Source organism: Vombatus ursinus, unplaced genomic scaffold, assembly GCF_900497805.2.
Source record: "Vombatus ursinus unplaced genomic scaffold, bare-nosed wombat genome assembly UNPS02005659.1, whole genome shotgun sequence".
Classification (NCBI taxonomy): Eukaryota; Metazoa; Chordata; class Mammalia; order Diprotodontia; family Vombatidae; genus Vombatus; species Vombatus ursinus.
The window spans coordinates 11,991,362-12,015,017 of record NW_020945437.1 but is presented as its reverse complement, the minus strand read 5'-3'; the positions used below and the strand labels follow the sequence as shown (position 1 = coordinate 12,015,017).

Sequence of the window (23,656 nt, the reverse complement as noted above, 5' to 3'; positions counted from 1 at the left end):
CCATTTTCTTATCTCTTTTTCTGGGCCAAGCTGGGTTATTAATAATTAATGTTCAGTTTTGATTTCTTTTGTCTGGATTTTCTATTTGCATAGTTGTAGTCATTGCATATGCTGTTTCCTGGTTCTATTTATTTCACTTTGCATCAGTTCATATCTTTTCATCCTTCTTTGAATTCCTTGTATTATTTCTTATGTTAATAGCCCATTACATTCATCTATCATAATTTGTTTGGCAACTCCCTAATTGATGAACATCTTTGGTTCTAGTTTTCTGCTATTACACAAAGGGCTACTAAAAATATACTGAAACCTTTCTACTTTGTACTTCTTTAAGTGTATGCCTAATAGTGGGATCACTAGGTCTGAAGGTGACATGAAGGACTGTACCTTCTCCAACTTCTTGCAGGAATTCTATTATTTTAATTTTCCTACTTAAGATAAAAGGCAGAAAATAGAAAAGTTCTAGCAGCCTTATTACTATCTTGTGGTAACTTTAAGTTTACAAAGTACCAAAAACTTACTACGTTTATATTTCTCTACAAAACAAACTCTAATCTGGCATTCTACCATCAGAACTTTATTATTCTTAAAAACTGAAAGTAGCATTCAATTTTTTTGCATATTTGCAAATTGAATATTTGCAATATTTGCAAATATGAAATCTGGGGGAAAATGGTACAGAGTAAAATAGATTACAAATCCTTCTTATATTTCCTGATGTGGTAGATCTGAATTTCAAAATGGCATGCCCTACCATAATTCCTACTTCTGAAATACATAGATACCATTTCTAAACAGCACAGGATTTAAAAATCTTTGCAAAGCATTTTGACAACAGGTATTATTTTAGAGAAGAAGAAACCAAGTCACAGAGGTTAATTGACTTGCCTAACTAAAGTAAAACGGTAAATAACAGCTGTGACTGGAATTGGTCTCCAGATTCCCCCTTGTGTTTCCCTGAGACTACATTTAACATTTTTCTGGCTCCAAACAGCAAATACCTTTCAATTTTCATACCTCCTGACTTTAAAAATCTTAGCTCTTCAACATCCACTAAAATTCAAACAAGCTCTGAAATAAAATAAATCAAAAAGTACAAGTACAGGGCTGGTGATGGGGAAATTATGGCATTTCTCTCCATTTAATGTTTCAAGGCATGTTTCATCAATATGGGCTAATTTTGAATTACTTCGGGCTGGAAATGTGATTTCTAACAATGAATTCAATTTTAGCAAAATTCCATGACAACAAAACTTAGGTGTCCGTTAGTGCTTGTTTATAATGGCTTACATGCATATACTAAATGGAGAAAACAGGGTTATATAACAAAGCCTGAAGAAGCACAAGTTTTCCATTATGGCTCTGCCGGCTATTCAAGGGGGCAAGTTGCTTGGTCTTTCTCTGCCTTGTTTCCTTAGTTGTAGTAACTTATACCAACGGACACATATCAATTAGAACATATGTTAAAAATCACTGGTTTTGGTCACAAAGTAAGTAAATTTCAGATTCAGATATTAAGACTTAAAATTCAATGAATGAAGTTATCTTTTATTTTACTTAAATATGTAAATATGAATATAAGAATTTTTCTTACTACTTAGTAAAAAAACAAAACCCCACAAATAGGATCAAGTCATGATGAAAAATGAATATAGATACACTGAGTACTTAAGTTTGGGGAGCAGCTTAGTCATACGTAGCCAAAACTGTCCAAACGGCATAGGTTAGGTTATGGAAGGGCACAATGCGCAAACTGTTTCCAACTCTGTAAACTATCTGCAAGTATAAATCATAAAATACCTTTCTACCACACTTTAATTAGGTTCTAAATGACAGCTTTTTGGCATCAGGGAATAAAGGCAAATAGATTTATTCAGGAACCGAGACAGGCCAAACTGAATCTGTCCCCAAAGTGTTATACAAAAGCAAAAATCTTCAAATGTATCAAAAAGCAGCCTTGCTCCTGCTGGTGGTGATACTGAAGAGCTGCTATTATTTCCAGAAGCGGTAAAATCCCAGTGCTATTGCCAGGCAAGTAAAAACAGATGCTGTAATAAAAACAAAAAAACCCCAAATTATTACTACATTATGTACAGCACTCATGGCCACTTTTGCAAGTGTGTACCAAAAACAATTTTATCCTATATCGAAATGGGAAGCAAAAACCTAAGAAGTCAACAAAGCTAGCCTTCTAGTCCATGTTCCACATACTTGTTTGAGTAGCATTAAGGACCATGTGGATGAAGTGCAGGCCTGACAATGGTCCGCATATGACAATTTACAGACTTTTCAGCTCTAGTCATTTAGATTGTAGGTATGTTACAAAAAATATATAATTGACAGGGAAACAACATTTTAAAGAACAAGATTATACAATTATACATTGTGGCAGATTAAAAGAAAACTGTTGTATGGCTAGTAGAACAGAAGCCAAGATAAGTTGAGAGGAGAAAATTTGATTTGCCTTTAAAATGGAATTTACAGATGAAATTTATTCTATTTTAATGGACAGGAAATATCTAATTACTGATGTGGGCATCACTGCCGAATCAATCAACTACCTATATAGCCAGACCACTGACTTGTTAAAAAAAAAACCAAAAGACAAAAGTTAATACAAAGCTAATACAAAGCTAGAAGAATAAAAGACGAGACAGAGATATAGCATACAATTAAACCAACTCAAACCTGACCTATTTAGACAAATTATTATTGCTGAAACATGGTATATGGATGGAAGAAAGCTCATCAGCACAATTAAAGTAATGTCTAACTGATGTAAATCAATTGCTATACACAGGAGACCAAAAAAGCCTAAAAACACCTTAGTCAGCAAACACCTGACTTCCTTGTCAAATAGAGAGATATGGTAAGCAAGATGAATCCTATTTAATTATATAAATTTATCTGTATGACAGCAAAAGATTGAGAGGATTAATGTGTCCTAAGAGTGAGGCAGTGGAGGAAAAACACAGTCTTCAGAAAACCTGGTTAAGAGACCTATTAAATAAAGTCATTCTTAAGGTCATTTAAGGATGAACCTGAAAGTATAACACAGAACTCAAGAGATTGTAAAGAATTTTATGACAAACTCTTTTCATCATAAATCTTTCTATTATAAAACTTCCAATGGAAAAGTACATAGTGAGTGTAAGCTAGCTGCAACACATTAAAAACAAATAACTTATATTGAGAATTATATGTCGAGAATTCCATATAAAAAACCTAGGAGTAAAAAATGTGGGCTAGTCACATGGCAAAGTGTGTGGGATGATCAATGGGTCCCAAAGCACAATGGGAAGATCCTTTGTAGTGAACTTAAGGAAGAAAATGGCAAAGAAATGTGCCAGGTGGGCAGCCTGGATTGGTTGTGATCTCTGCTGACAAGAGGTCCTTAGATCAATGAGATCATAGACCTATTCTGAGTATCCTGTGTTATACAAGTGAAGAAGGCTGCAAACTACCAAATGAGATGAAGTGTAATGAATAATGTTGGTCCCAGATGTCAAAACTTTGAGACCTGGGTGAAAAGTTGCAGAGTCCTATTTAGGCTGGATGTAACAAAAAACCTCCTAACAATTAGAGCTGTCCAAAACTGGACTTGGCTACTTCAGGGGGTCATGTGATTCCCCATCATCAGAAGCTGCCAAGCAGTGGATGACCCCTGTCATCAACTTGTTGAAAAGATTTGTGTTTGAGCACAGGTTGGAAAAGATGACTTCTGAGGTACAGGAAAGCACTTTGAAACATATAAAATGTTATGCAAATGTAAGGTATATTAACATCTTATTTAGGGTAGTTGTTTTTGATAGTTATTTCTATTACGATTTGTACTGAAATACACAGTTCCTTTCCTTGTTAAACAGAGGATATAAAATCTAACTTGGCTTCTTGGTAATGCATAGTTACCATTGTTATAATACGGAGCAGTTAGTGTTACCGGAATTTTCTATCTCCTTCACCATTAGCTCTCACATCTGAGGGCCCTCAAGAATGCCTGCTCTGAACACTCCTCCCACCTCCCCTTTAATTTGCTATTTCTCATCCTCTAGGCTCAGTGACATTCTAAGAACTCTTCTTCAGAATTAAGTAGATGGAGGGCAGTTAGGTGGCACAGTGGATAAAGCACCAGCCCTGGAGTCAGGAGGACCCGAGTTCAAATCCAGCTTCAGACACAGAACACTCACTAGCTGTATGACTCTGGGCAAGTCACGTAACCCCAATTGCCTCACATATAAAAAAAAATTCACAGAATTAAGTAGATGAGCTTTTAGAGTTTATGCTTTTTAAAAGATAATTTAGGGCTGTGTTCAGAAGGAGTGAAGTTGCTAAGGTATGCCCTCCAAATAAGTAAGTAGAAAGAATTACTGTTTAATTATTGGCACCAATCCTAGGAACTCCTGGTCTTACTAAATTCAAAAGACTCATCCATAACAACTCTCCTTCAGAGTACCTGAGGGAAGGGAAAGGGAAGGGAGTGGAAGGTATTACCAAGAGATTATGTTATCCTTTAACTGTAATAGTCTTTTAAAAAAGCATGTCAATCTGAGGGATGACAACATTTGGATGGTGAGGAAAGAGAAGAGTCCTTGATACTGCTTCAAACAAATCTTCCTAGGCAAAATGAAAGGAGAAAATAGCAAAAGGTGCCCAAAGAAAATATGTAAAGTGTGGAAGAATTATATACATGTAATTCACAAATGTTTATCAATGATTCAAGCTTCTCAAATTTAGACAAGTAAAATATTTCAGAGTCAATGCCAAGGAGTGATCTTCTAAAGTAAAGCTGTCACCTTTAGTCTACACATAGAAATTTAATTAAAAGAAAAATGGTACCTAACTCTACAACCCAAGAGCTAGAGCCTGGTGGCAAGCTGAGGGAAAACAGCTCACTCTTACAAGGGATTGTCACACAATCCAAACACCAAATCACCCCAAAATGTCAAAAACTTATACTACTCCACAGATGTAGAGTTCTGTTCTTATACAAAAATATTCTTGTTCAGAACTCAAGTACAGTACTCTAACATGCATATTCTAGTGGCATTTTTCATTGGGATATCAGTACAGGTAGTAGTACTTATCATTCCTTTGAGTTACGACTCCATTTCTCTTTGGAGGAAATGTTCCCTCTCAACTCAGAACTTTGAAACTCCACCATTTATGACTTTAATTCTCAGGGTGAGGCATATACAATATCCTTGGGATGCAGCAAGTAAATAACCCTCTCAGAGGAGAGAAGAAACTTATATTGGTTTTATAAGCAGTAATGCTTTTTAAAAAAAGAAAAAAGTCACATTACATAGCAAAACTTAAAGAATCCACCTTTGTCCTCTCTGCCAAATGTGTTGTTAAAAATCACATGTCCCCTCCATTAACATCCCTCTTTGCTTCTACCTTGTTATCTCGAATAATTCTTATCATAATGTTATGGGGAGAGTCTCAATGGAAGACACTCTTTTGTCCAAGAAAAAACCTCTCCAGAAACAGTAGTCCAGGCTAGCAGTCATTTGAATTAGTGAGAAATTGGGAGTCATTCTATCCTCCACATTGCCAGTTATACAGCTGGCAATATGTAATGTAAGAACTACAGGAGCTACTGTAAAAAGGGAATGTATGAGGACAGCACCAGCTTTCCAAGTGTGACTGAGTCTGTAGCTCCAATCTGTACTTACGTTTCTCTGAACATGGGCTGTAATGGTTGGTGTGAATTTGCTAGCTGCATTAAGCATGAACGTGCCAGGGGAGCTACAAGAAAGTGTCAGATTGTTGCATGTTAGGGCCATATACACATCACTGGTGATTCTTTTCTGGATTGAAAAGCTCCCCCCTCATGTGCTACATCTGGACCTTTATGTGCTTTATACAGAGGAAGCACTTCATGGGGAAAGAGAACTAGGCTTGGCATCAGTAAGTATGAAGTCGAATCCTGGTTCCACCTCTTCTGAGCTTAAATACCCTGAACAAGGCATCTGACCTCTCTGAGCAACAGTTTCCTCCTGTACTTGAAAAAAAAAAAGGGCATAATAATATTTCCACTAATTACTTAAAAGGGTTGTTGTGATAAAATCACTCTATAAACCTTCAAAGTATTTTAGAAATGTAACCTAAAATGTGAGTTCTTACATCCTATCAAAACCTATACATTGCAGCAGTTCTTGGATTAAGTCTTGAATTGTACAAATCTGAAAAAACACACTGTCAAATTCCCTTCCTCCAATAGTACTTACCTGCAAGATAACGAATTGTCTCAAGTTTGTTTGACTCCATCAGTGTTTTCAGTGAAGCAATTTCAATGTCAATTTTATTACTGGTCTGTGAAATAATGTTTTTGATATGGGTATCCTGAAAAAAGAAAACACAATTTTTATTAATTCAGTCTCTATACTATTTTAAAACAAATTATGTCATAATCCACACTTAGCTCTTTGACAAAGAAAAAAAAGATTTTTTTTTTTTAAGGTTAACTTACATTAAAAGCATAGCCTGGGGAAAGCTAAGTACTGGGAAAAAAGTCTGAGTAACACTAACGAAGAGAACATTTGATAAATACTGCACAAGACACATATTTAGGAAGTGGCTGCTTTGTACAGTTCAGCATGCTAAGTGCTGGGGGAAATGCCAAGATTAGGTAACAGAGTCCTTCCCCTGCCTCAAGGTACTCTGAGTCAGCAGGTATAATGATACAAATCCTCCACTGGAAGTCATGAAACCTGAGTCTTTTTTCTGCCACTAAGCAGCTGTGTGTCTTCTAATGCCACTGAATGTGTCTCCTAAATGCAAAGCAGTGTGATAGGAGAGAAAAAGATTAAATAAGACATAGTACCTACTCTCATGGAACACAAAACCTAGAACATTTGGACAAATCCCTTCACAGAATCACAGAGTTTAAAAATTCAACTCATACCTGACCAAGAACCTGCTCTATGACATGGCTAACAAGGTTGTCCAGCCTTCTCTGGAAAGCCTCCATTGAGGGAAAATTTACTACCTCCTGCAGCAGCCTATTTCAGTTTGGGGACAGTTCTGACCTGTGAAGAACTTCTGCCTCATTGCTACTTCTGCCTATTAAGCCTATTCCTGCCCTTTGAGGCTACACAGAAGAATATAAAACCTCAAATACTTGAAGACTGCAATCAAGTCTCTCATTCTTTCACCATAAGTCTGTTCTTTTCTTGGTTAAAATCCCTAGTTCTCAATTTGAACCATTTTCTTTTGGAATGTTCTCCAGTCCCCTTGCCAGCCTTGTTCACTAGTCCTGGATGTGCTTCAGATTGTCAATGTCCTCCTAAAAACGTGGCAGCAGGAGCAATACAGCATTCCAGATGTGGTGTGAGCGGGGCAGAATAGAGTAGGAGCAGCACCTCACTCAGCCCTGCACCCTGGCTCTCCAGGAGATGGTCAGCAGACAGCTGATAAGCAAGAGCTGGGATTCAGGAAAGAGATTAGGGCTCCATGCTGATTTCAGAGTTATCTATGTAGAGATGGCCCTTGAACCCTGGAGAGGGGAAGAGATCCTCAAGAAACAAATACTCTAAGGCAAGAGATGGATGATGATTCAGCAAAGGAGAATGAGAAGGAATGATCAGACAAATGGAAAGAGAATCAGAAGAGGTCAATGGTATTAAAAGTTACAGAGACATCAAGGAAAATGAGGAGTGAGAAAAGAACAAAAGACTAGTAGTAGCAATTTCCTTAGTGAAGTAGGAGGCTCAGCCACCTGCTGCAAGGGTGTACACACTGTGGAGCTGAAGGAAAGAGGAGAAAGTTTTTTGCAGACCAGTAGCAACTCTTTGTCATTAAATGCACCAAGAAGCTGGCTGGGAAAAGAGAACTCAGAAGGGCAAATGAGACCTTTCTCCTGATGAGTCACAAGGAAGAGGCAGTCAGGTCTTTCTTGCTGGAGTGAAAATGAAAAGGTAAAAGAAAAAAGTGTAAAAAATACCTGAATAATAGCCTAAAAGGGTAAAAATACCAAAATACTGGAGGCATGAATACTGTCAAGGGCTTTTGTTTCTTAAGGTTCAGGGTGAGTTCAAATGTACTCCAATCAAAGAAAGACGAAAAGGACCCATATGTACAAAAGTATTCATAGCAGCTGTCTTTGTGGTGGCAAAGAATTGGAAAGTGAAGGATGCCCATCAATTGGGGAATGGCTAAATCAACCAACCAACCAATCAAGAAACATTCATTAAGCACCTACTCTGTGCCAAGCACTGTGCTAAGTGCTGGAGGTACAAAATGAGGCAAAAGAGAGTCCCTGCCCTCAATGAGCTTACAGTCTAACGGGAGAGACAACATACAAACAAATATACACAAAGCAAGCTATATATAGGATAAATAGGAAATAATAAGGGGAAGGCACTGGAATTAAGAGGGATTGTAGAAGGTGGAATTTTAGTTAGGATGTAAAGGAAGCCATGGAGGTGAATAGTCACAGCAGAGGAGGGAGAGTGTTCCAGACGTGGAGGACAGCCAGAGAAAATGCCTGGAACTGAGAGATGGAGGGTCTTGTTTGCAGAAAAACCAGGAGGCCTTTGTCACTGGACTGAAGAATTCGTGTTGGGTATAAAGTGAATGAAGACTGGAAAGGTAGGAGAGGCCTAGGTTATAAAGGGCTCTGAATGCTAAACAGAGTATTTTGTATTTTCTCCTGGAAGTAATAGGAAGTCACTGGAGTTTACTGAGTAGGAGGTGACATGATTGGACCTGTGCCCTTTGTAAAATCACTTTAGTGGCTGAATGGAGGATAGACTGGAGTGGGGAAAGACTTGAGGCAGGCAGACCCACCAGTGGCCTATTGGAATAGTCCAGGCACAGGGTAACGAGGGCCTGCACCAGAATGATGGCAGTGTCAGAGGAGAGAAGGGGACATATTGGAGAGATGTTGCAACAGTGAAATCAATAGATCTTGGTGACAGTTTGGAGTAGGGGTTTGAGAGACAGTGAGAAATCCAGGATGACTCCTGGGTTTTAAGCCTGAGGAACTGGGAGGATGATGTTGCCCTTTGCAGTAATAAGGATGGTAGTGGGGAGGGAGGATTTAGGGGGAAAGATAATGAATTCCATTTTGGACATAATGAGTTTAAGATGTCTACTGGACATTCAGTTTGAGAGTTCTGAAAGGCAGGTGGATACGTGAGATTGGAGATCAGCAAAGAGACTGGGGCAGGACAAGTAGATTTGAGAATCATCAGCATAAAGATGGAGTTAAATCCATGGGAATTAATACGATTACCAAGTGAAGTAGTCTAATTTTTTTTTTTTAATTTTTAGGCAGTTGGGGTTAAGTGACTTGCCCAGGGTCACATAGCTAGTAAGTGTCAAGTGTTTGGTCTGAAGACGGGTTTGAACTCAGGTCCTTCTGACTTCAGGGCCAGTGCTCTATCCACTGTGCCACCTAGCTGTCCCCCCAAGTGAAGTAGTCTAGAGGAAGAAATGAAGGCCCAGGAGAGAACCCTGAGGGACACCTATGGTTAGAGGAAATGATCTTGAGAAGGATCCAGCAAAAGAGACAGAGAAAGAGAGGTCTGATAGGTAGGATGAAAACCAGGAGAGAATGGTGTTCATAAAACCTACAGAAAAGTGAATATTCAAGGTATACAGAGAGGACATGGAGAATGAGGACTGAGGAAGGGCCACTGAACTTGACAACTAAGAGATCATTAGTGACTTTGGAGAAAGCAGTTTCAGTGTAATGGTAAGGTTATAAGCCAAATTGTAAGGGGGAGAGGGAAAGAGTAGGAGAGAGGGGGAGAGAGGGAGAGGGAGGAAGAGGGAGGGAAAGGAAGAGAAGAAGAGAGAGAGGGAGGGAAAGGGAGAGAGAGAGAGGTGAGAAGGTAGAGGCACCTATTGTAGAAGGTCTTTTTGAGAAGTTTAGGTATAAAGGGCAGAATAGATAAAGGACAATAGTGTTGATGGAAGGATCGAGTGAGGTTTTTTTGTGTTGTTTTGTTTTTAGGATGGGAGAGACATGGGCATGTTTGTAGGCAGTAGGATATGAGCCAGTAGACAGGGAGAGATTGAAAATCACTGAAAGTGTGGAGATGAGAGATGGGGCAATCTGGTGGAAGAGACTGGATGGAAGGGGACCACTTGAACAAGCAGCTTTAGTAACGAGTGAGTCCACTTTATCATGTGAGACAGTAGTAAAGAAGACAGTGGCAGAGAAGGTACCTTAGTGATTGATGAGGAAGAGGAGAAACGAGAGAGTTCAGGTCAGTGGCTTCAATGTCTTTTTTTTTTTTTTTCAGTAAGATATGAGGCAAGGTTCTCAGGCAGGGGGAGCCATGCAAAGTTTGAGGAGGGATCAAAAGTTTTGGAAGAGCTGTTGTGGACAGTGGGATAGTGAATTAATAAGGGAGATATACTTGGACTGCCTAGCAGCAGTGAGGGCCCAGGTGAGGTTGTGTGACATAAATTTGTAGAGGACCCAATCAGAACTGTTGTATAATTTTCTCCACCTTTGTTCTGCATGTGTAGGAGCAAAGGAAATAAATAGCGGGAGTAATTCAAGGCTGAAGCTTGGCTAGGCTTAATGGACAATATAAGTGGGTGAGAGATTTAAGAAAGGAGGAAAATGTAGAGTTGAATGGGTTTGCCAAGGAGTCAGGATGGGGAGAAGACAGTGGCAAGCACATGGGAGTTGGCTTGGGAGAGAAATGATAGGTCAAAAGATTAGAGGTCACAGTGAGGATGAAGAGTAGGGTTATATAAGGGAAGGCAAAGGAGAGGTGAAAAGCCAATATATTATGATTGGATAAGATTGTAGATTGAAGCATATTTCTTCTACTTCTTTTTCTTACTTTTTTCCCTGAGAACATGGCTAATATGGAAATTTGTTTTGAATGACTATGCATATTTGTAATGAGTTTCATTTTTCTAGCCTTCTCAACACAGTGGAGAGTGGAGGAGGGGAGGGAGAGAATTTGAAACTAAAAATAAAGTTTAAAAAGCAACAACAAATGCTGTACTCAAGCCTTGTAGTAAAACTTAAAGTAGCAATAAGTTGCAAGGTAAGTAGCAAAAAATAAAAAGCAGTTTCTAGAGTGTTAAGCCTTATAAATCCTAACCCCAGACGAGAACAACAAATAGTTAATGGATCCAAGAAAGCTTTACTCATAATTAATAAAGAAACATATCCTAACTTACTTTTTTGTTAAATTCAGTGGTTGCTTCCATAAGTTTCTTTTCTTGATCTGTAAACTGAAAATTTTAAGGCAGAAAGTGATTAAAAACTGAATAAATGAAAAAGAACAAATAACTAAGAAAGAAATCTTTTTTTCTTTGTACCTTTTTCTTTTTTTATTTTTATATTAATTTATTTTGATTTATCAATAATCACTTCCATATGCTTTTGAGTTTAAAATTTTTCTCCCCATTCCTCCCCACCACCCTCCCCAAGACGACACACAATGTAATATAGGCTATATATTTACATTCATATTAAACATATTTTCACATTAGTGATGTTGTAAGTAAAAATTAAAACCAATAGGAGGAACCATCAGAAAGAGGAAACAAAACTCAACAGAAGAGAAAAAAAAATAGCAATTCAACTTCCATAGTTCTTTCTTTGGATGTGGACAGCATTTTCCATCATAAGGCCTCTGGAGATGTCTTAGAACCTTGTATTGCCAGAAAGGGTTAAGTTTATCAATATTAGTCATCACACAATGTGGCTGTTATTGTGTACAACGTTCTCTTGGTTCTGCTCACTTCACTCAGTATCAGACAAACAAGTCTTTCCAGATTTTTGTGAAATCAGCCTGTTCATCATTGCTTATAGCACAATAGTATTTCATTACATTCATATACCACAACTTGCTCAGCCATTCCCCAACTGATGGGCATCCTCTCAATTTCCAATTCTTTGCCACCACAAAAAGAGCTGCTATGAATATTTTTGTACAGGTGGGTCCTTTTCCCATTTGTATGATCTCTTTGGGATATAGCCCTAGAAGTGCTATTGCTGGGTCAAAGGGTATGTACATTTTTATAGCCCTTTGGGCATAGTTCCAAATTGCTCTCCAAAATGGCTGGATCATTTCACAACTCCACCAACAATGCATTAGTGTTCTAATTTTCCCACATCTTCTCCAACATTTATCATTTTCCTGTTTTGTCATGTTGGCCAATTTGATAGGTGTGATGTGGTACCTCAGAGATGTTCTGATTTGCATTTCTCTAATCAATAGTGATTTAGAGCGTTTTTTCATATGACTATAGATGGCTTTAATTTCTTCATCTGAGAACTGTCTGTTCATATCCTTTGACCATTTATCAATTGGGGAATGGCTTGTTTTCTTATAAATTTGACTTAATTCTCTACATATTTTAGAAATGAGGCCCTTATCAAACACATTGGTTGTAAAAATTCTTGAAAGAAATCGTAAATGAATATTACCAGATCTGTCACTCTGCTCCTCTCCAGGTTTATATCCAGTTTATTATTTGCTCTGCTTCGAGTAGTTTCCAGCTATAAAAAAAAAGAAAAGTATATTTTGAAATGACATCTTGCTCTTTGTGGAATTTAGAATTTGTCCTCATATGGAAAAAAGAAAATGCTTTACTTACTATTAGTTGTTGTTTAATTTGGTCTAATTCAATTTTCATTTTCTAGGTATAAAAGGGACCACTGAACATTAGTAATAATCAAAAGACCATCTTCCAACTGACCTAGAAATTCTGAAACATAAGATTACTAAAAATTTGTACAATCTGTGGATTTCTACAATAGATTTATTCCATATAAAACAGAAACCACAGAAATTTATGAAGATATCTCATTCTTAGACCTTCAAATTAGATTTACCTCAAAAATAAGATTTACATCTCTTTAAATTACTGTGACTTTTCTTTTAAATGAGAAAGAATCTGTATTACCTTTTATTTGAAATGAAATTCTCAAGCTGGTAAGTAAAAGAAATCCTTTCTCTTTTACAGTGTCAGAGAAAATTAATGGAAAACTAAAATGTCTCGTTATGCATAAAATTCAAATGAATTTGAAACAGGATCTTGATGAGGTTTTTTTTTTTGGTATTGGTTAAGTAAAAAATGTACACAGCGCAGGAGAAACTTCATTAATTGCAACTATAGATGTACCTATGAATGTGTGTATGTATGTATTTCTCCGAACAACTATGATTTAAACATAAAGGTCCAGGTGTTGTTATGGAATGTTCTTATAAAAAAATTTAATAATTGTGAAGTATCAAATATAATTTTGCCATCTGTCTTGTCAAAATATTTTAAAACAGCAAATTTTGTGATATAATGTATTCATTATTTAAAAGTTTATATTACCTCATTCTCTGCTCTCAGATTTGCAAATTCACTTTTCTCTAGGATGACCATATCTTTCCGGATCGAATCCAAATGTGCCATTATTTGCTGAACAGTAATTTCCTAAGATATAATACAGTATTTAAACACTGAATTAAGAAATGGTAGACCTTACAGTATTCATGGAAATTAAGACAATGGATAATTAAGATAACATATAATAAAGTCACAATGTTTTTTTGGTAGTCTGAAGAACAGTAATAAATAGGAAAATTGTTGTATATTTGGGGAATAAATGCCAAAGTATGTTAGAATATCTCCCAGGAACTGAGAAAAAATGGCTAGGTTTTATGAGAGAAAAATTTTGAAAATCACTTCCTTAGCTTTAAATACAATTCTATCATAGAAGAGAAAAACAATAAAAGTAAAGATCACTGGACTTGGATTCAGAAGTCCTGGATATGAATCCTGATTCAGATATTTACTAGCTGACCATACACAAGTCACAAATTCTCTGAGTCTCCTTATCAATAAAATAAGGATAGGAATACTTGTATGGCCTACTTTCCACAGGGTTGTGAAGTTAAGCACTTTGTTAAGCTTAAAGCACTACAGAAATATGAGTAATTATGTAATAGGAAATCCCAAGGTGCTACATGGGCATCAGAAGCTGGTTATTAAACAAAATTGGTTGGAATGTGTTTGCCTAATCACCCTGGGCATTATTTCAGTAGGATAATTTATGGGTCATTTGTTAGGCATCCTTATACTATGCTTTGTATTGGAGAGAACATATTTTAAAAGGTGGTTCCAAATCCACTTTCAAGGAAGTCACATGGCATTTATAAGGTTTCACCTAGCTAGAGATAGCACTTACAAAGAGTAGTAGAAAAAATAATAGTTTAAAATATAAAAGTGGCATAAAGAAGCTTTGCTAATAAAAACATGACCATTCTCCTACTACTCAACTTTCTTAAAATTCAGCAGTCTGGTAGCCTATTACAAAAACACACTCATTTTTCTCAATCAAAAGAAAAGCAGGTGGTGACATAACTTTGAAAAGAGACAGCTAGAGGAGGATTCTATTAAGTATTATTATTGTTAAGCATTGTGAAGGAATGTTAAGAATATTCTTACATATCCTCAGTATAAAGGAACTGTCTGTCATTCATTCAACAAACAGAGAGGAAAGCAACTATCAGCAGCCCTAATCCTTTAGGAAAAGGCTGTGGTCACTGTTTAAAGTCAGGAAAGTAATATTTGATGGCTGCTTTGTTAGGCACAGGGACTAAGCAATCCTAACGGAACTACTTCAAACATGCCACAGCTCATGAGAGCTAGGCTTATGCAACAGTTCCAGAGAGTAATCATAAAACGTCTCTGACAGTTCTGGATTTGGACTGCTCATCTTACTCCTTCCTCTACTTTTTTTTTTTTTTAAGGCAGTTGGGGTTAAGTGACTTGCCCAGGGTCACACAGCTAGTATGTGTCAAGTGTTTGGTCTGAGGCCGGATTTGAACTCAGGTACTCCTGACTTCAGGGTCAGTGCTCTATCCACTGCGCCACCCAGCTGCCCTCTTCCTCTACTTCTGATCTATATGCTTATGGGGGAGGGAGAGAAGGGAGAAAAGGTACAACTTTTTGGAACTAAACCACTTGAAAGATTCAAATTGTGCCTAGCACAACTACCATTAAACCCCAGAAGCAGCATCCTCTTAGTATAGAATAGTGTCTTCTGCACATAGAAGGTTAAGGGAATTTTCATTCATTTAACAACATTTGAGTGTCCCCTGTGCATGAGCTCTTTATGTAGTTGTTTTAAGTCCCTGTTGATGTTGTAAGGAAGTTTCTAGAAGACAGCAATAGCTCGTCAAAGTTCCTCCAAAACTTCTCAGCACTGTAGGGAGCTAAGTTTCCTCTACAATGATTATTATTAATGATGATGATGATTTTCTCAATTGATTTCAGACTCTCATAGCTGGAAAGGCCCTCAGAGATTATAGTTGAACCAGAATCTCCTCAACAATATGAGACACATGGCCACACCACCTTTTCCTGAAGAAAGATCTGTAGTGGGGGAGAGCATACTTCCCACAGAGGCAGCCAGCCCATTCTACTTCTGGGGCACTCTGTTAGTAAATGTTTATTCTATCAGACCTCAGTCTACCTTTTTGTGGCTTCTACCCACGACTCCTCCCAGTTCTGGTCTCTGAGCCAAGCATCACCACTCTAAGCCCTTTCCCATTTTAATTTCCCATTTTAATCTTTGAAGATAGATCTCATGACTCTCCTGAGCTTCCCTCTCCTCTCCCAGGCAAACTACCTCAGTTCCTTATTGATCCTGATGACATCTCTGTGAGACAGGTACTATCAGTGTTCCCTTCATTCTCCAGGTGAGTAAACTGAGGTTTAGAGGTGGGGACATGCCCATAATCACACAGGTCATGTCTGAGGGAGGAGTCAGACCTTCATGTCTTTCTTATTCTAAGGTCAGTACTATTCCCATTATATCACATTTCCTCATGCAGTGGAAAATTGTGGAAATTTGTTATAACTAAAATAATACATTTATAAATTCAAAAGCAACTTAAATCCAGGGTTTGAAGGCTTTCAATTCTGAGTCTCTTTAGCCAGAAAAGCAAAATGAAAACTTCCCAAAGCAGGGTACTCTTATGGTCCATTAAAGTACTGAAATGTCACTTAGTTTGAAACTGCATGCTATAGAGGCATCTAGGTGGCGCAGCAGACACAGCACAGGCCCTGAAGTCAGGAGGATATGAGTTCAAATTCAGTCTCAGGCACTTAACACTTACTAGCTGTTTGATCCTGGCCAAGTCACTTAACCCTGATTGCCTTGCCAAAAAAAGAAAAAAAGAGAGAGAGAGAAACTGCATGCTATAGCATAAAACTTCACTTGGATTAATGCTCTGAGGAGGTAAGAATTAATTTTAAAATGACCTTTGAAATATAACTATAAGTGAAGATAGATTCTATTATTGAGTCAGAACAAATCGTGCCATAGATGACATCATCAGTTAGCTAATCAACCTGTATAAAATTTACTGCTACTGGGTCAAGTGCCTATTTTAATTTGGATATATCAATGGGCATTTGTTATGATGAATACTTATAAAGCAATTAAATCAGATATGTATGCTATTTACCTTAACTTAGCCTCTAGACATTTGAACTAGATGATATCTAAGTTTCCTTCCAGCTCTAAAATTCTATGAAAAGCAGGTAGAAAGATTTAACTGATGGGAAACATGTACAGGGAAAGATCTCTTAAAATATGAAAGACTTCCTGGGTAGAGAGATTAGCTGTGTGATCTTTAAAAGAACAAAAAAGTGAAGTGATCATTTACTAAGTGCCCTCCTCTATTCAGCAAGCCATTCCTTCTAACTAAGAATCAAAGAGAGAAAAAAAGGCAGTTGAACAAATCAACTAAAATATTAACCAAGTCCAACCTCTAGTCTACCACTTTTTATAAGAACTGCAAGGAAGTAGATTTTCTCACCCCTTTTTGGGGGCTAGACTTGGTCATTGTAATTACAGCAGTTAAGTGATATTAAGCAAGCCATTTAACCTCTTTGGGCCTTTACTGTTGACAAATATAAAATGGGGGTGCTGTAGGGGTTCAGTATTATATGATTTGCAAAATCTCTTTCAATTCAAATTATAATTTTGTCCCCAGACAAATTTCTATATGTCATCTGAACCACTTCTGAAATTGAAGAACCACTGAAAATCTATAGGTCTGTTTTACTGCCTTAACCACTTGGATGAATGATTTGCATTTTCCAGGAAGAAAAAGTACCTGAGGCCTTATAGGAAAGACCCAAAAACAAGCAGATGTGATCCGTTTTTTTTTTTTTTTTTTTAAACTTAACATATTATAAATAATACATAACCAATTACCTGTTGAGCTCGAGTGACCATCTCCTTATAGATTGTGTCCAGGCTGACATTTGACAGAATTATTAATGCTAATACAATGGTTTCTGCTTGGGCTTTTTCAAATCCTGTAGGCAGAGAATAGGCATTAGTTTTTTTTTTTAAAGCTATCAATCCCTATCAGAATAGAACTTTATAAAAATACAATACTATACTATACTATAACTTTCAGCAGCTTGTGACACTCTAAATTGTAATTAATGTGATGAGATAAATAAAACAATAATACTATTTCACTTTTGAAGGATGTATTCAATAATTGGTTTCTCACCATGACTTTCCAAGTCCTGAACCACTGAATGGGTATCAAAAGTCAACTTTCTTTGTTCTAAAGGAGTTATGTCTACCCTCCTCATGTCATAATTTTTCTTGGATCTGGTGGTCAGCAAACCTGAAAGAGAAAGTGAGGGTCAGACTTTTTCTTATGAAACTGATTTATCAAATGTCAAAAAGTAATTTAGAGGCTTGTCTTTCACTTTTTAACCTGATAATTTTTTGTTGAAAGTCAAGATGTTTGTTATTTTTACCTGTGCTGCTATGTTATATCCAAAGAACAGTGAAAGACTGTGAGAGAGATAAAGTACATAGAGTTGGCCTCAGAACCAGGCAGACCTAGGTTTAAATTCCATCTCTTGACACATAATGGCTGTTGGAGCCTGGCCAAGTCAGTGCTCTAGGTAGCTCTCTAAGGTTCTATGTTGAGGAGCAGGTAATGATCTCTACTGGTAGAGAGAATTCCCTCATCTGAGAGTACCCTGTATCAAAGAAATCAGAGGTGCAGTCTGTTTTACTATCCCTATTCAATGAAATCAAATCTATTTTGACCTATTTAGCCAAATTATTGATGGCAAAAAATGACATATGGATAGAAGTGCAGATATCAACTAAAATAATTTTATCTGTAAGTTTAATGTAAATCACTTGCCCTAACAAGGAAGAAAAGACGCTACAGTGGCTTACTGAACAAAAACTTGACTTGCCAACAGAAGAGCTATGGAAGCTAAAGGCAATACCACTTTAGAATAGAAACTTGTTGGTAAAATGATGAAAAAGAATTTAGAAGATTATAAGCACTATCATCTACCAAAACAGAGAGAGGCAGTGGAGGGTGAAGTCAGTTTAAAGAAAACTGGAGAGAGAGAACTAAGCAATGTCAATCTGAGGGCACTGAAGGATGAAAATGGAATGTTGGATGGCAAACAGAAGAAAAATGGATAAAATCTGCAAAGATTTTTAACAACTTATTTCAGCTGAAAGAAAGAAAGCAGAGCTGCAACACTTAAGACTCAAACATTACTATCCTAAATATGCTTAGATTGGAGACAGAAACTAAAGAGAACAGATAGGAAAATCAGCTAGTTTAGACCACATCTTTATTATCACATGATTGACTAAAGAACACAAAATCTCACTATACTTAACATTTGCTGATTATTAAAAAAAAACATTGAATTTAGAGGGCAAACCAATGCCTTAAAAGAATTTTCCAAGTATACATCAAAATTATTCAAGATTCCTTTTTTCAAAATATTATGTTTCATTTTATGTTGTGTATTGTCTCCCTCCTTCTCCACCCTACACTAGAAGTCACCCTACATTACACCCTATACTACAACCTACACTATTTAAGAAGTGCTGATGCGTGTGTGCGCGCACGCATACACACACACACACACATATATATGGTGTGTGTGTGTCAATATATGTGGTACCATCCTATGTATACTCCTATTTATCAGTTCTTTCTCTGGAAATGTATAGCATTTTCCTTCAGCGTTCCATTATAGTACTTACAGAGTATGTACAGAGTATTTATAATGCTCAAAATAAATTAGTTTTTCAGTTATTCTTGGAACAATAATGCTGTTACCATATAAAATGTTCTCTTAGGTCTGCTCATTTCATTCCTTATTTCATCCAAGTCTTTCCATGTTTTTCTAAAGTCTACCTGCTGATCATCTCTTACAGCAGAGTGGTATTCCATTACAATCATATGCCACAATTCCATCACAATCTGCTGGAATCCAGATTCCATTTTTCTATCAGTTGGTCAAATATGCACATGACACAAAGAGAAATAGGGAATTCACTGGATGAGAGGATTCAAAAAATCAAAGCTAACATTATAGACTGATGAGAATAAGATGATATTTAACAGGGATAAATAAATTAATAGCATTAAAATCAACTTCACTACTATGGGACTTAGGACATGTTGCTAAAGAACAGTTCATGTAAAAGAGGTCTGAGGGTCCTGCTGGTTGGTCTCCCTATTTTCAGTCTCAGCTATCAAACCGATCTTCCTCAAACTGATCACTCAGGTCTGACCATATCATCCTTCTTCCCCTTCAGTAAACTTTAGTGGCTTCCTATTGCCCCCAGGATCAAATATAAAATCCTGCTTGGCTTTCAAAGCCTTTCATAACCTGCCCCTTCTCAGCTTTCTAGTCTTCTTACCCCTGAATTCCTCCAGGATACTCTGTGGTACAGTGACACTAGACTCCTTGCTGTTCCTTGAATATGACATTCCATCTCTCAACACGTTTTCACTGGCTCCTCTCCTCCCCAAGCCTCCATTACCAGAATGTTTTCCTGCCTCATCTCCACCTCCCCATTTCCCTGGCTTTCTTCAAGTCTCAGCTAAAGCCCACCTTCTGCAAAAAGCCTTTCCCAGTGTTCAATCTTAATGCCTTCCTTCTGAGACTGTCCTGCATAAATCTTGTTGGTACAGAGTTGTTTGCTGTTTTCCCATTAGACTCTAAGCTCCTTGAGAGAAGAGACTTTTATCTTTTTTTGTATCCCCAGTGCTAAGCACAGTGCCTAGCATAAAGTAGGCACTTAATAAATGTTTGTTGACTGCAAGATCAGTATGTCACCAGTTTGACAGAGATGCCAAAATGTCTAATGCAATTTAGGCTATGTTCCTAGACATGATGTACAACTTGAGGGAGGTGACTGTCTCAGTGTACCCTGCTCTTTTTAGTTTTCATAGGAAGTTATCATGTTTACTTTTAGGTGCCACATCTTAGTTGTTGACAAACTGGAGCATATGAAAGGAAAGGAGTTCAGGATTATAAGAGGATCAAAGATCACACCATATAAACATAAATCAAAGGAACTTTGGGCATGGTTAGGCTAGAGAAGCCTTAGGGGTAATCTAAATAAGTCTTCAGGTAATTGAAGGGCTGTGATCCATAAGAAGGATTACACGTGTTCACCTTGTCCCCAGACAGAAGATAAAAGTAGAAATTAACAGGTAGAAAAAGTTACATTTTGGCTCACAACACATTATCTAATCATTAGAGTGGAACAAAAGTGTAAATGACTTCCACAGAATGAGGTTTCTTTATCAACGGGCACCTTCAAATAAACCTAAAAAAACCCTTTTTTTAAAAAAATTTTTTTTCCCTTTCCTGGTTTCTTCTCCTTGTAAACTTTACCGACCCCCCACATACTTGCCTAAAGTTCAAGCTTTAGTGTTATAATTTTAATTATATAATTATAATATAAATTATACATATATAATATAAAAACAATACAAATATATAAATATAATATAAATGTAATCCTTTTCCTTTATAGGGTGGCTTTAGTGAGGAAGACCTCAGTTTAAATCTGAACTCATACATTTACTAGCTGAGTGACCCAGGGCAAGTCATTTATCCCTCTTTTCCTCAGTTTCCTCTCCACAGACTCCTGACTTTTCCAGACAGGTGCTTAACCAGTCAAGGCTGGCTGTCTTTAAATAACTGTACTCTTTAATATTTCAAATGATTTGTGATCAACCTGTCCTTCAGAGACCTTAGAATTGAATTAATTGAATTCATATATTTCGTTTCAACATTTTAAAAGTCAATTTTCCAAAACTGTGAGGATGAGAGCCAAGTAATGGTCAAAATTATTGGATATTTTAGAGTAAACTCCCAAGTAAATACGTCTACTTATTTCTTTTTTTTTTTTCAGCCAAGGACAAGTTTTATTAAGGATTCGCCATATTGGCCAGACTCTTAAGGAATCTGAACATTTGTGATGCTTGTGTTGACAAACAGGCTAGAGTCAATCTCAGCCATTGGCTAGATTTTAAGCATATGAGCTAAAAAAAATCTTTTAAAAAATGGATAACAATTTGTTGATTATTTTTGTAGAGGAGACTCCTGTTTTGGTAGACATTGAAATACAGAATCTCTGAGGTCAAGACAACGTTATATTGTATAAATGCTAGGTTGGTGTCTCCTTGCAATTTGAGACCATGTTCTTTTCAAATGAATCTACCTTTTGTTATTTTTGCACAGCATATGATCTGCTTACCAATGTTTTTCATATCCAAATCTTCATTTAGCCCTGAGTTCCATCCTCATCTCCCAACAATAATAAAATACTCGAGGACAGGGGCTATCTTTTTTATGCCATGCATGTAAATCTGGTGAAGTCATGAACTCCTCAGAAAAACATTTTAAATGCAGGAAGTACAGAAGATAAATACTTTTAAAAAGCTCATGCATACTAAGTTAAGAACTTCTGTTCTAGGAATAGTTTTTCTTTTCAATTATACAGGTTGTATTTTCATCAGCAGAATATAAGCTCAAGAGCAAGTACTGTTTTGTCTTTGTCTTCCCACTTATCAAGACTGTAAAAAATGTTGAAGAGAATACTTCTCTCCCTTCAAAGTTTTTATAAACTTAGCATTTAAGATCCTTCACAGTGTGGCCCAAACCTACCTTTCCCCAACTTTGTTCTAGCCAAATTTACCTACTTTTGTGCTTGTCCACCACTTCTACACTTTGGTTCATGCTACTTCTCCCTGCTAGGATGGCCTCCGCTTGTCTTTCTATCCATATCTTCCTCCCCCTCTAAAATCCAGCTAAAATGTTTCTGCCTTCATAAAGGTTTTTCCTCATAACTGAATGTGATAATAATTAATTGTTGTTCCATTTGTATAGCTCATTTCCGCCTTCATAAAGGTTTTTCCTCATAACTGAATGTGATGATAATTATTAATTGTTGTTCCATTTGTATAGCTCATTAAGTTTGCAAATAGCTTTGTATGCCATACTGCCTGATCCTCATTACAACGGTGAGAAGGGCTATTCTCCCCATTTTGCAGAGACCTAAGCTCTGTTATCTTGTTTTCTCAGGGTCGCAATGCACTGTATTAGATAAGATTTGAACTCAGGTATTCTTGACGTCAAATTCAGCAGTCTATCTGCTCTATCTTGTTGCCTTCATTTCACTGACTACTGGTACCCCAAAGATCCCTCAGTCAGTCAAATTACTTATTCATCTCTGCCGGATGAACACACCCACCTGGCAACATTAGGCTGTTTCTGCCTGTCACTGTGGATATGTACAGTATTATATTTATCTCAGAACTGGAAAAGAACCTCAGATGTCATCTGGTCTAACCTGTAACTGAACCGAAATCCTCAGGTCAAGTCACCAAGAATTTAAGTGCTCAGAAGGTGCCAGGCAAGATGCTAAGTGCTGGGGATACAAAGAAAGAAAAAACCCAACCCCCAAACTAATCTAACCAGAAAACCCCCCAAACAAACAAAACCCCCAGCTCTCTAGGAGGTCCCAGCTGAATGGACCCACTTGGGTCCAGACTTAGCTTTGCCAAGGTGGAGCTCACGGCCCGCCCCAGGGCTGGAGATCGCCACCTGCTAAGCTAGTTTTCCCTTACGTCGAGCACAACTTCAGCTCTGGGGACCCGCGGGTCACTCGGCGATGGTAACTAGTATCCCCCCTGGGTTGGGGGCTCGCCGGAGATGACGCGGGGGATGGAGAGGTGCAGAGCACTCTCAAACGGGGGTGGGGAAGGGTGCGCGGCGGATGGAGGACAGCAGCCGATGAGGTTCAAGAAGGTGGGCGCCCCAGGGAGGGAGAGGGTGGCGGGATGGCGCGCGTGCACGGCTTCCCGTCACCCGTAACGGGCTCAGTAGCCTCGGTCTAACCAAATGAGGGGAGCTGGAAAGGACGGGAAGGCTCCTCTCACCTCTCCACTGGGCCAATGGGCCGCCTGCTACACCGACCGGCCTCCCGTGAAGGGAGAGAGCCCCCGACAGTCTCCCGCTTCCGCCGGGGCGAAGAACCCGCAAAGGCCAAAGGGCCCTCATGTTTTCCAAGACACCTAGCTTCAGGCAGGAGGGGAGCTGGCCGGGAAGGCTAGTTCGGTCACGCAAGGGTTTCTGGGAAGAGTAGGCTCATTAGCCGCATAGCCTTCTGGGAAATGTAGTCTCCGATCTGTTAAAACCAACCACTGGAAATGTGGTTTGGCAGCTACCTGAGCCCCAGTGAAATTTGCCCGTTTTATGTAAGGTCCTTTCATGGACTGAAGCACCTGCCCCTTTTTCCCCCCCGCCCTTCCCATTCCCGCTTTCCCGACATGTTGGTGCTGGCAGCCGCCCCTAGGCAACAGGA

At 38.0% G+C, this 23,656-nt stretch overlaps 1 protein-coding gene across 3 annotated transcripts; it reads right to left on the bottom strand.

Moving 5' to 3' along the window:
- Positions 1-1,521: 1,521 nt before the first annotated feature.
- Positions 1,522-23,413, bottom strand: LOC114032656 (coiled-coil domain-containing protein 90B, mitochondrial-like). 3 transcript variants are annotated; one of them, XM_027848029.1, is made up of 10 exons: positions 23,232-23,412; positions 17,511-17,630; positions 17,204-17,307; positions 13,306-13,407; positions 12,577-12,618; positions 12,407-12,478; positions 11,152-11,205; positions 6,231-6,345; positions 5,676-5,748; positions 1,522-2,048 (listed from the first exon to the last, which is right to left on the bottom strand). In XM_027848029.1, the coding sequence occupies exons 1-10, from the start codon at positions 23,350-23,352 to the stop codon at positions 1,916-1,918; spliced, it is 936 nt and encodes a 311-aa protein (XP_027703830.1). In that variant the 5' UTR covers positions 23,353-23,412; the 3' UTR covers positions 1,522-1,915. The 3 variants fall into 3 exon arrangements, with proteins under 3 accessions (XP_027703830.1, XP_027703831.1, XP_027703832.1); XM_027848030.1 differs by lacking the exon at positions 12,577-12,618 and having other exon boundaries at positions 23,232-23,413; XM_027848031.1 differs by lacking the exon at positions 5,676-5,748 and having other exon boundaries at positions 1,903-2,048; positions 23,232-23,411.
- Positions 23,414-23,656: the final 243 nt, after the last annotated feature.

Excerpts from the sequence above, each read along its gene's own strand:
- LOC114032656 (XM_027848029.1), bottom strand. The coding sequence starts at position 23,352 with ATGAGGGCCCTTTGGCCTTTGCGGGTTCTTCGCCCCGGCGGAAGCGGG. Across the intron at positions 13,408-17,203 it reads TGGTCACTCGAGCTCAACAG|GAAATTACTGTTCAGCAAAT; the intron begins GTAATTGGTTAT and ends ATTATATCTTAG. Across the intron at positions 2,049-5,675 it reads CAGCCCATGTTCAGAGAAAC|CATCTGTTTTTACTTGCCTG; the intron begins GTAAGTACAGAT and ends TTTTTATTACAG.